At 40.6% G+C, this 13,379-nt stretch overlaps 1 protein-coding gene across 1 annotated transcript in view; it reads right to left on the bottom strand.

Moving 5' to 3' along the window:
* The window catches only part of TBC1D22A (TBC1 domain family member 22A), a 113,314-nt gene that overhangs the window by 40,312 nt on the left and 59,623 nt on the right, over positions 1-13,379 (bottom strand). Inside the window, exons 10-11 of the mRNA XM_053404717.1 lie at positions 12,977-13,052; positions 4,505-4,632 (exon numbers count right to left, since the gene is read on the bottom strand). Of these exons, the coding sequence (XP_053260692.1) occupies positions 4,505-4,632; positions 12,977-13,052 (204 nt within the window). The remainder of the gene's footprint in view (positions 1-4,504; positions 4,633-12,976; positions 13,053-13,379) is intronic.

Genomic DNA, 13,379 nt, shown 5'->3' with positions numbered 1-13,379 from the left:
ATGTGATAGCATATGTGATGCAACAGTCAAGATGATCCTCCGGATTATGAACTTCAGCCACAGAAAGGGCTGTTCTGCTTTTATAAATTATAGAAGGGGGAGAGGGAAGAGACAGTGGTAGGAAGAATCTCGAGTACTTTCACTCCTTTAAATTGAAGCTGCCAAGAGTCATCTAGGGAGAAAATGTCAGACAGACAAGATGGAATGAAGCTTTGAACAATACAATCAAAATCACAAGAATACTTGAGAAGGGAGAGGATAACTCTAAACCCCAGACTTGTTATTCCACTGATGAAATGCAAGCCCAAAATCAAATTAGCTTCACATTCTTCCTGCTGTGCCAAGAGGCTTATGCCAAGCAAAATTGTAAGTTGCTATAAAACAGAACTAGGCTATGGAATAAAAGGATGGGATTCATCAGAATTTAGGATCACTGCCTCAAAAAAACAATAATGTACATGGAATCTTTTTGTTGCAAGATTGTGTTTAGAAGCTTTCTATGCCACACTTAATTTTGGCAACAAACCCCCATCACAATATCCTTTCTTTCAGCAAAAAAATTCTCCCAATTTTTGCTTTTACAATAATGGCCGTTTGGGAACATTACTGCCAACATTTTGGCCCCTCTTCTAAACTTACTCGATCTTATGCTATCTCCACCGAAATCCAGCACCACCTATCTGTTCAGGAGGTGATCACAGAGATCCTTGCATACAGCAGAGCAATGGTACTTTGCTGCTGAGGAAGCAAATCTGGGTAAATAGATATGTATTAGTTTCTTTTTCATGTTATTTGCCTTCTGCCCAACCTGCCACCTACAACTCTCTTGCCTTCCTTCAGCCTCAGTGACACCATATAAGGACCATGCTTGATTGCATAAAAAAACCCTCAATACCCCATAGTTCAAAGAGGAGGGAGGAGGAAGTAACATTGCATGTCTGGTTATTCCAGCCACCAACCCAGAAGACATGAAATTAGTTGATTAGTCACTTGGGATTTCCTGTTTCACTCCCACTCTTGCTCTGGACAAGGGCTCAGGGTTAGCAAGACCAAGGAGATAAGGCAGAAAACAAGAAACCACTTCTCTTGGGAACAGTAGCAAGACATTGCTTATTGGACAATGAGGCTCGGATCATTTTCAGACCTTAACAAGGACTTAGTTTGTGTATATATGCTCATACTTTGCCTTTTATTAAAAGTTTAAATGTGGAGACATACAAAGACAGCTCTGTTGGGAGAGGGGGGTTGTTTGGGATATTTCCCCCCGGATTAATGTGGTTATTTAGGAGCACAACCAAGCAGGCTTGTGCACCTGTATATAGTTATACTCAGATTTATATACTACATTTTCCATGTCATTAGCTGCTGAATGTTTTAACTTTCCGTTTACGAGTGAGATTTTTATTCCAGTGCTCACCTTTACAGCTACTTACAGACTTAAACCATTAAACAATGTTCAGCTCCCTTAATTGGGAAAACGCATGTAACCCAATATTAGACTAATCAACACTTACTATGCCTCTAACAAATTATATGAAATAAAATTTAGACACATTAAAATAATAAGCTAGTTGAGAATGCCTGAGTCTATTTGGCTAATTGGGCAAGACAGTTGGATATTTAATAACCACAGATTAGGTTGCAACAACCAAGACTAACAGTTCAGATTTGTCCTACATGCCATCTTTCAGAAATCTTCAAATGCTTGGAAATGCAATACATCTCCCCACTGCCTTGTTTCGTTTTCTAGTGAACCACTGACCACTACCATTAAAGCAAAATACTTGCTGCAAGTATGAAGATTTAATCTGTACAGAATCTGAATAGTTTACTTCCTGGAGAATGCATTATTTTAATTAATATTGTATTTGAAATAATAATCGCCAGTCTTCTCTTTGGAAATAATCAGGAGCTCCCACTTTCAATAGAAAGCCTCAAGAGGAGGCTAATATAACTCGTCTCATGAACAGACCAGTCTTGCCAATTAGTAGGCATCTTCAGTCTAATGCTGGGGTATGCAAGAAAGTATGGGAAATGGCAGAAATGGAATTGTTTGGTGAAAGATTAATTCAGAGTTAATCAACAGAAAACTACAGAGTAATAATAATAATAATAATAATTTATTATTTATACCCCGCCCATCTGGCTGGGTTTCCCTAGCCACTCTGGGCGGCTTCCAAAAGAATATTAAAATACTGTGATACATCAAACATTAAAAGCTTCCCTAAACAGGGATGCCTTCAGATGTCTTCTAAAAGACTGGTAGTTGTTGTTCTCTTTGACATCTGGTGGGAGGGCGTTCCACAGGGCGGGTGCCACTACTGAGAAGGCCCTCTGCCTGGTTCCCTGTAACTTGGCTTCCCGCAGTGAGGGAACCGCCAGAAGGCCCTCGGTGCTGGACCTCAGTGTCCGGGTAGAACGATGGGGGTGGAGACGCTCCTTCAGGTATACCATATAAAATACCCCTCCTATCCCTTGAGCCCACCTTCTCCCATATTAATCTGCCTATGCACTTGGGCTATTTCTGGAGGTCCTATTTTGTATCCTACTTCCCCACTCCCAGACATGAGCTGAATGGATGCAGAGGATGGAGCCTTGACTGTAATGGTGCCTAGATTGTGAGATTCTTTTCTGAAAGGGGGAGGGGGTTTGCTAGGTTTCACAGGGAAACACACAGAAATGGAAGCATCCAAAAATGTGAACAAAAAAGGGGAATTGTTTCTCAGAGATGCTGGAAAGAATGGTAGCTTATTGTTATATTAGCCCAAAGCGTTTTAGCTCCAACGAGCTGTCTTCATGGGTTTATCTCCCTTGTTTCTTGTGTTTTAATGACCTTCCAGGGCAAAGCTCCTATGGAATCTCCCTGCCTTTAAAACTGATCACTTCTGAGCCACTGCTAAATAAACAAACGAGATAGACCCCCGAAGAGGGCTCGTTTGAGCCAAAACGCTTTAGGTTTCAGATGACAAGCTTAAGACATTTATTTGAGGACAAAACCAATAATTAACATTTCCGTAACATTCTTTTTTATTGCCGATACAGATTTATTGTTTAGGCATATAGTTTACTGCCTTTTTGTATACAGTGGTACATTGGTTTGCAAACAGTCTGGTTTGCCTATGTTTTGGATTACAAACATGTCAAACCCGGAAGTACGTGTCCCAGTTTGCAAACTTTTTTTGGATTACAACCTATTTTTCCCCGATTACGAACAAATTTTTTTTGGAGGCCCCAATGGTGAAAGCGTGCCTTGGGTTACAACCTGTTTTGGTTTACAAATGGACCTCTGGAACAGATTATGGTTGTAAACCAAGGTACCATTGTATTTTGATTGTTTTATATGTGTTGTTTAGCATATTGCTTAGCTGCATTGAAATGTATGTGCGGGTGGTGGTTCAGACATTTCAAATAAAATGAAATGTCAATGACAAAAGATTTTTTGTGAGCCTTCTTTGGAATATATAGCTCTCCTATATGCAGCCACGGAAGAGAGCTCATTTTTAATAATGTACTCATAATATATGTGGGGCATATATAGGGTTGCCATATTTTGAAGAGAGAAAAAGAGGACGCTATGTCGACTCTCATTTTAAATACCCCTACTATATGTAGACTACAGAAGCTGTGATATATTGCTGAGGGGGGCAGGAGAAGAGTAGAGGAAAGCAAGTCTTCAACCACCAGTTATGTCTATGTCTCATGCAGAAAGACATTTTGGCAAATTAAAAATCCACCCAGAAAGAAATTTTATCCCAGAAAGAGGATGTGTCCTGGAAAAAGAGGATACATGGCAACCCTAAGTCCAGGCTATCTGTTGCTGAGATATATTTGTGTCATCAACTGGCTAGTGCCAAGCAATTAATATATACATCGATTTTGAGAATTGAGGCTGTTTTTGTTTTTTTTTAAAATGTAGTGCTATCAACATACATGGCACTTTACAGAGTAATATAAACCAGTCCAGTTTGCAATCCAAATTTTGAAAGTAGGGGAAGGGAAGGCCAGAGTAAACGAGGGAGATACAAGGAAGCGTACTTAAGAAATTTAGGCTTCATTTAAGTTTAGGATTGGGGTTAAGGCCAAAAGCTGCAGACCTCAAAAGGGGCTTGTTGTTAAAGAACGAATCACTGTATTTTGTTAGAGGCATTTTCTGTGCTGTTCTAAACCCTCTTCTCATAATCTGTTTGCCGTCTTGGTAGCTGCAGCACACGGAGGTGACATCTCCAAGGACTTGCTCAACCATGATGAGGGCAAAATCATATGGGTGTGCAGTGATCTTGAAAGAGACTCTTATTCCCTCCGCTAAATGCAGATAACCATAGGCAAACTTGCTCATCAACTTTAGTTTCAAATATCTAAGGCTCCTGCACATCAAGAATGTCAAATACTCGGAAGCTCAACAGAAATCGGCCAGCTCCGTTTCTTAAATCAAGTCTACACGGGAGAGGCATGCGGCTTCAAACAGCACTGTGCTCCATAATGAGGACTCGAAGCAGCAGTTCACCTGGTATGTGTCCCAAAGCCTTATGGTGCACCGCAGGGGAACTTCTCTCATCAACAAGTTATTCATCCAGCGGAAAGCAAACTGAAGGTATTTCACCTCGTGTTGCTCTAAGTGTCTGTGCACTTGCTCTGAAAGAGAAAAATTGAAATAAGTTTACCAAGAGGGCTCTATGCAGCATTAATCACAAGCAGTTTTTTTTAAAAAAAACAACAACCCCCCAAATTCAACATTATATAAGCAAACAATTTCCTCCAAAAGAGGCCCAAATAGAAACAGCAAGTAAATTTTACACCAGCATTGTAGATGACGCTCAAAAGGATCTATTGACAGGTTCTGTGATGAATATTTTCCATATATTTAAATAACTGAATGAAAATCATACTGCAAGTGCAGAGTTTCAATATAGTTACTTGTTTCTGGCACACTGATTTAGTCCCAAGTTTGTCCTAGTGCTTTTCTTTTCTTTTTAAGTATTAAATGTTAAGATGTGATTGTGTGACATTGTCAACTTGTCATTTTAGAATGTGTCAGCTGCATGAACACAGGATGGAATTGTAGCTTAAAAACCAAGCCGTGAATACATCATCTTTTAAAAAAAAAATCTCATTAAAAGGGAGAATTTCTTTTTCTTTTCACTGCATGCACACCACTAAAAACAAGCTATGGGGAGTTAAGAGTTACTTATGATTCATGTGAGCATGTGTGTGTTTTAAAATTAAAGTAGCATCGAGTATCCTCCTTAAAATAAATATTGCAAGTAAATAAATTAATAAATACATTTAACACGCAATCCGACAACCAAAATTTCTGGTAGATCTGTGACCAAATGGTGGTGAGGCCCAAGGCGATTTGGCCTCTGATGAATCGGTACTACAATTTATCCCTACATTGCTTCTCAATGGGTTTTCCCATCCTCTCTTAAGTATTTAAGACAGCAGTGGGTAACCTCCAAACTACATGCCCATTTAGGTTTGGCAGGGTTTCTAATTTGGCCTGTGAGGCTGTTTCCCCCAAGCTACCCCCACCTGCCTCAAACCTGATGTCAGATATGAGGTTAGTCGAGACCCAGCTGCACAGAAAGCATTGGGAACCTTGCAGAGCATTCTTGATTGTTTCTTGGCAAGCAGGGCTTGCATTTGACACCTCTTAAACATGGCGCCAGATGCAAGTCTCATGAGGATCAATTCCCTATCAGAGATTCTGAGTGGAGCTGGTCCCTAATGGAACTGAGTTTTGCAGATACGGTGCCAATGAGATGATCAGCAATGGCTGCAAAGTCCACTTTGCCAGAGATCTTCCTTTGTAGACCCTCCCATCAAAGTGGACCACTAGGGTTAGCAGAGAAAGAGACCCCCTTACCCTTGGTGTGCCAACACTTCTAAGAAGAAAGGCAAGACAAAAATAACACACACACTAAGAAGGGGTTCCCCACATTCTATATGAAGCACAGAAGCCGGGGATTTTATCTTAAATTTCTAACATGCACAGCACCTTCTCTACAAAGAAACTGTATAGTGTCGAGAGAGAAGAACCACTACCTTTTCTCCCCACATGCAACCCTTACATGTTATCATAGGTGCCAACTCCCTGGGTGCCTGAGCACTCACAAAATTCCCCATGAAGGGGCCAGGAACCCACAAATTTTGGTGCCATGGCTATGCACACTGCATGGCACCCACGGCTATGGGCACCCATGGTTGCGAGGCCATGTTGACACTCCTGGATGCTATAGGGCATAAAACTATATGCAGTGAGTCTTGAATGTGTACCTGCCAATACTGATAGAACTGCACTTGTCTCAGAGGACTCAGAAAGGCCATTGTCCAATCAACAACTGCTGCTCAAAGCGAAGAATGAGAAAAGCCTACATTTGCCCTTAGCAAATATAGTAGGAAATGCAAAACATTTAACTTGCTTAAGAATGTGTCATAGGCAGGCGCAAATACTGTAGGTTGACAAATTTGCTGCATCACTTTAGATTTAGAAGTTATTTCAAGCTAATTGAAGCATTTACTCAGAGGTAAATGCAGCAGCTACTCATAAATAGTAGATTCCACAGCCGCTACATATTTACTTCCGATTATTGGAAAGCCTTTGAAAATAATGAAAAGCTACAAACTGGGGCAACATATTTCAACTCACTTAAAAAATATATACAAATTTAAACATACTGAATTTCCTGTGGGCTTGCCTCTATTTCTCCCTAACATGTTGAAAAATGGACCACTAAGTGCAAAGCTTTATTTGCAATTTATTTTATAATATATTCAGAGACAAAACGAAAATGCACAGGCTGAAAAGATTCATTCCTCCTTTTTTATAAGTAATTGTGAACAGATGTTATTTCACCGATAAAGGTAATTTGGCTGGCAATAATTCCAAATTTAAATTTTCCATTTCACTGATAGTAAGCATGCAGATGTAATGAATGACTCGGCAGATGTAATTATTGCCATCTTTCAGACTTAAAAGTATTTTTTCATAAAATACTTATACAGCAGTTTGCGATAATAAAATTATGCTAAATCTTCAAGAAATAATAGTTCTTGTATCAAAAGAAATAAGGGGTGAATTTGTTTAACAGTCTTCTCAGCACTTTTAAAAAAACTTATACTAACCTATTGAAAATGTGCTGATACAGGTCCTCCCATTAAAAAACAAAGTTACATATGCATATTTTATACCATGGATTTATGTGTGTTCAAGCTTATTAAATAACATGTTTATGCAAAATGCACTGTGTGTTGGTACCAAGAAGCATAATCATTTCATACTCCATTCTTAAGTAGAATATAAAGAAATAGTGTTTGCTAAAAATGACACCCTGCTTCCAGATGCTAAGAAAGTTTCTTTCATTACATCAGATGCTTCTCTAAATTCCCATCTTTGCCAAGTTCCTAACTGCCTCAGATTTTGTAACTAAGCAATTTTGGTACAGGCTGAAGTCTAGCTGAATACCTGCTGTTTGCCTTCCTATTGCTACACCTAGACTTCATGCAATCCTACTATCAGGGGTTATCTAGGAGAAGAGATAAGCTGCCCATTAAGAAAGCCAGCCTTAACAACTAGCAGGATGATCCGAACAGTGAGGCTACTCAGGGAAGAGAGCCCACATTGCAAGGGTGGGTCATTTGTATAGTCATTAGACACATCTGTAACTGGCCAGTTGACATGCATCCAATACTGTAAGACTCATTTGCAGTAGTGGATGTTGTGCTGGGGTAGCAGGACTCATCTGACCTTCAGCTGGTTGTGTTGCTGCTGCCTACTGGGAGCTAGAAGGGGAGGGGCAAAGCGGCAGCAAGTTTGGCAAGAGTTTGGCACTGGCAAGATAACCAGATTGGTTACGCCAGTGTGTTTGCAACACATAGACCTTGCTGTCCCCTTGCCTTTCTCCCTCTACCCCCCAGTAAGTACCAGCATCACAGCTGACCAGAGTTCAGGTGAGCACTGCCACCCCACCCCATCATCAACTACTGAATGTAATAATAATAATAATAATAATAATAATAATAATAATACCCCTTTCATCTGGCTGGGTTTCCCAAGCCACTCTGGGTGGCTTCCAGCAAAATATAAAAACATAATAAAACATCAAACATTTAAAGCTCGGGTTGTGAACGTGATCCGTGTGGGATGCACATTCGCAATCTGCAGCAGCGCATGTGCGGATTGCAATTTGGCGCTTCTGCACATGCGCGACCCCCGAAACCCAGAAATAACCCGTTCTGGTACTTCCGGGTTTCGGCGGGTCCGTAACCCCAAAAAACGCAACCTGAAGCGTCTGTAACCCAAGGTATGACTGTACAGGGCTGCCTTCAGATGTCTTCTAAAAGTTGTGCAGTTCTTCATCTCCTTGACATCTGATGGGAGGGCATTCCACAGGGAGAGCACCACTGCCAAGAAGATCTTCTGCCAGGTTCCCTGTAACTTCGCTTCTCGCAGTGAGGGAACCAACAGAAGACCCTTGGAGGTGGACCTCAGTGTGCGGGCAGAACGATGGGAGTGGAGACACTCCTTCAAGCATATTGGGCCAAGGCAGTTTAGGGCTTTTAAGGTCAGCATCAACACTTTGAATTGTGCTAGGGAACCCTCCTATTGATAGTCTTTGTCTTCTTCTCCTTACAAAGATCTACAATCATGAGACAGTCCTACTGAAACTCCAGAAGGCCCTTCTTGGTCATCACCACTGAAAATCAAGGTTTCCTAGCTTAACCTTTCTCCAAAAGTCCATTATGACTTAAAATATGGTGCTACCAGACAAAAAGAAAAGAAAAAAGTCATTCCAGTTCAACCTCAAATAAGTTTCGTTCGTGCTGAACTTCCCCAAAAGACAAAGTTATTTTCAGTCGATACAATTGTTTAATGAGGCAGTAAAATCTACTGGTAAGACACTGAACCGCTGAGTTCCATAAAACATGCAGAAATATCACACAGCATAAGGTTGGGAAAAGGGCTTGCTATTTCATACAAGATGCTGAATTTAGTTTTAGCGCTGTAAAACTGAGCCTCTAAATCATCCAACTTTAAAACACCTTAGAAAAGTAATTAAAATTGTTTTTCCTGTAATGCTTGGCATGCGATTTAAAACAGCTTTACTGAATTACTGTAATCACATTTCTTATAAATATTGTAAAATAACAAATCCTTTGAAATTGAAAGCTTAATCCACAGAGCTGGAAAACAATTCCCTTAGAAGATGAGAAGAGCAGGTTATTCTGAAGATCCTACATTTATTATAATACATATGTGGTCCTCACAATATATGAATGAAAAAACAAATGCCCAGAGCGAGGATTTATTCCAGCAAGGTTATGGATAAAATTCTGTCCTCACTTGAAAATCAAGAATGCAGAAACTCTGAGACATCCAACAATGTTAAGTGACCCTTTCAGAACTTCCCAGATCATGGTCCTTAAAACAGAGGTATTTTAATAGAAAACGCCAGAGGCAAAAGGGGGTTAGGAAAGAAAAGGTGCTTAAACTTAAACTTGTATGTGAAACTGTTTATACAATTTTTTTAAAAAACTGCATGTATTAACATTAATAGAAATAAAGGGCTCAATCCAAAGAATGCCCTTCCATTCATCATCTGCAGGGCAAAATGGAAAAGGCAATTTCTCCTTCCCCCTGCACTACCTCTGATGTTATTCTGGAGGGGCCCCAACCCTCTAAAGCAGATTCAGCAGGTGAAAGATGCAGGAGGATTGGTGAAAAATCATTCCCCCTTTCAGTCTTCAGGAGGGTTATATAATCCAGTAGCCCTGAGACCATTGGAGCTGATACAAAGTAACATATGCATATTTAGAATAATGTTTTTATTTTATTTTTGAGAAAGAGAGAGAGTTGGGTGGCTGAATACCTAAAATCTCAGCTACATGAAAATCTTGGGAGTGCTCCATTTTTGCCTAGGGGCACCTCTTACTTCCATTCTTTGGGAAAGCAGCTTCCCAGTATGAACCAGGAACCTATGAAAATGACTGAACAAACAATGAGACCGTTCTTTCTAACATATATGTGCATGCGTCCTGTTCCAGCCATTCCATTCTATTCCACTTCCCCTCAACCTTCCACCCAGTTGCCAATGGTTTCCCCCCTTTTCGGATACTCAATGCCATTGAGTTATTATGGGTCTGCTCAGAGGGTTTTTCCCATTTTTTTTAATATACTCTGCAAACGTCTTGAGTGATTCCAAGTCTACTCATACCTCTTCTTTTGTGTATGGATGCTGTACTTTTGCTTATCGAGGCATGGATATACAAGTAGGATACTGCAACCAAATGTTGCGCACCGGAGTGCTTCTGGATAGGGTTCCAGCCAGTTCCCATCCACCCTATGTTTCCTCCCCGATGCCTCCCTCCCCCCCCAAAAAAAAAAAACCTAGTCAGCTGCCATTTCATGCCCACTAAGCATGTTCAGTCCTCACTGTAAAACAACCTAAGCCCCCAGCCCTGCTTTTCTGACAACAGAGAGAACTGGGGAATAATGGATCAAGCTCTGATTCTACTGCATTTTGCTTTGCCTTCTCTTCCCATTAGGCACTGCTTGAGATTTTAACTTTAACTGATTGCAGCATCTGAGAACTGGAAGGGAGGCATCTATATTCCCCCATCACACCCTGAGCCTGCCACTAGGGCTGGGTTTCTGAGAGACAGCATCACCAGCCACAGAGAAAGTCCTGGCCTTGTAGATCTCACATCTAACTGTGTCAACAGAGACTCTGCCACAAAATGGCATTCGTCGGACCATCAGATAACTGGGGTGGGTGATTTGTACACACCTGTGCCATGCTGCAGTGACGGTTGCTTCACTGTCTGTTTTATCACGCTGCAAATACATTGCAAACCGCTTTGAGAATTTCAGTCACTAGGTGGGATGTAAAGACTGCTAAATAAATAAACTTATTAAAACCACAGATCAGTCACCTTTCCGTTCCGCCAACGGGCTTTTCTGGCTGCTGGTTATCATCAGCTTAACTTTGTGACAGGTGCAGAAGTTGCAGGGAAGCTAAGTAGCTTGTGGAGGAAAGATCTTATCCTTTGAGAATAAAGCCATATTTTCCGGTTGACTGGCTACATCTAATAACCAAGCCATAAATATTTCCAACCTCACATATTTTAAGCAAACATCAGGGATGATTAACATAAATATTATTTATCACTCCACTTTTCCATTAAAGCACTTTTCCATTTAACATTCCCGCACCCCACTCACACCCTCTTTCCATCTTAGATTGTTCTAGCAGAGCATATTTGTCACCACGTATCAACCTCCTGTTCTTCTTAATTCAAGCCTTGCTATCTTCATTAACCAGTTATGTTAAGACGTGCAGTGATTGTTCCTTATGTACAAAAAAAGCTTGCCAATGGTTTGGGCAAGTACATAATGCAAGATTCCTACCAACACGCACATACACACAGAGAAAGCTAAATAAAAATAAATCTCTGTCTTCCAGAGTTTGTCCTATGGCTGCAAGAGCAGGAAACCAGGAGGCTTCTGAATATTCCACCCGTTCTTTTAACTCAGGGCTAGAGCCATATTTAATTTCAAGCCTGGGTAAACTTCCAACCAGATCTCTGGGTTGGAGTGCAAGGGCTAAATGAAGAGCCAGGAAGCATACTGCCTCCCTGTTGCAACTTAGAGATAGTAGTATACCTTGCCACATAATTGGACTATCCGGCTCAGTATTGTCATCTCTGATTGGAAGAGGCACTCCAAGGAAACAAGACAAGAGTCCTATCTGGAGATGCCACAGAGAGACTGAGTCTGGGACCTTTTGCAAGAAAAGCGTATGATCTACTGCTGGAAAATGACGCTTCTCATGCAATACATTTACACCAAGGGTGTCATTCGCGTGAGGAAGGATCGCACCAATGCTTTTCGCAGACAACAGCTGCCAAGTAGTAAGTTATTTGCAACTAGGCATATTAAATAGCTTTCTTTGATGGCAACTCATGCATTTCATCACCATCAGTTATGTGAATGTTCACCTCTAAGCACAGCCAATGTCACCATCGACAATCTAGATTGTTCAAATACAAGCAAGCAAATATATAAATTGTTGCAGTAAATGCTGCTGCAACAAAGCTTACACTGTGCATAATTAAACAATAGAAATCATCTTCCTAATAAGTTTAGCCATTGTTGAGTTACTTGCGTAACAGCATTTTTTGACACACACACACACACACACACACACACTCATAACTGACAGGCAGTGTCACAAATATATGCTTAGTTCTGCTCGGCATCGCTGTGCTCGTTAATTTAACGAACTATCAAGAGAATATGCTTAGAATGGGCAAGCACTATCTCTCAAATTTCATTTAATTAAACTCTGCTCCAGCAATATGACAGTCAGCATTTCATGATGGGAATTGTTTTAAGGATGAAGGTAGAAAATGTTTCAAAGTAGTCCTGCGAAAAACATGAAAGCATAATCTAAAATTACCCTCGCACCCGCTGTAATTTATCTCCAATATTAAAGATGTTATTTCCAAAGTTGGTAATTAATTGGATTCCACAGAGAAATTATTCAGACATTCCTGATAGCAAAACGATACACAAAGGCACAAAACATAGTGCCAAAGGACAACTATAAACAACCACTGCGACTCTCCCGAATTACTACAATCATTGAGCTTAATGTAAAATGAATGCTGGCTGGCTTTTGTATGTAGCCATTAGTCTGCAGCAAAAAAGATTGGCATTGGATTTTGATTACATTGCCTTAATAAAAAGTAATGAGAGTGGTGCATGCTCTAGTGGCTTTCCTTTAAGTGATACAGTGCAGTAAGTTTGCAAAAGGCCACTGTGCCACAAGTTGATTAAGGGTGACACCTCGCCTGAGAAAGGCCACATTATGGTAGAGACGGATCACTGCGCTGGTATTGCCCAGGCAGCTAGCAAAGTCTTCTAACTAAACACTTTCAACCAAGCCACGTCCAGTCTCGCTTAGTTTTCAAGACGTACCGTCAATTCGGCTAACCAGTTCTTCCAGCATTTTCACTTTCTTCTGAATACCAGGCTGAGCAAAGGTGTAGTTATCCTAAGGAGATAAGATCATAAAGAAAGCATGTTGACAAAGAGATATGAACACAGTTGCTTCAAAAAAGAAACAGCTGAATCAATGTCTTGCTGGCAGCTGACTTCAACCTTGCAGAATGACCAGCTGAGAGTGGGTAAAATTACCATTCAAAACACAGTAGGTATCTCAACAGAGGCTCTGTCTGACTTGCTTAAGGAAAACATGTTCTCTAACGTGCGTATCAATAACAAACAGAAACATGTCTATTAGGAATTATCATGCAAAGATGGCCACGGTTCGTTGCTAGATTATTTCTTTTCCTTTCAGTGGCTGTGGGGAGAGAAATGA

Source organism: Podarcis raffonei, chromosome 10 (assembly GCF_027172205.1).
Source record: "Podarcis raffonei isolate rPodRaf1 chromosome 10, rPodRaf1.pri, whole genome shotgun sequence".
NCBI lineage: Eukaryota > Metazoa > Chordata > Lepidosauria > Squamata > Lacertidae > Podarcis > Podarcis raffonei.
This window is presented reverse-complemented; position numbering and strand designations above follow the sequence as displayed.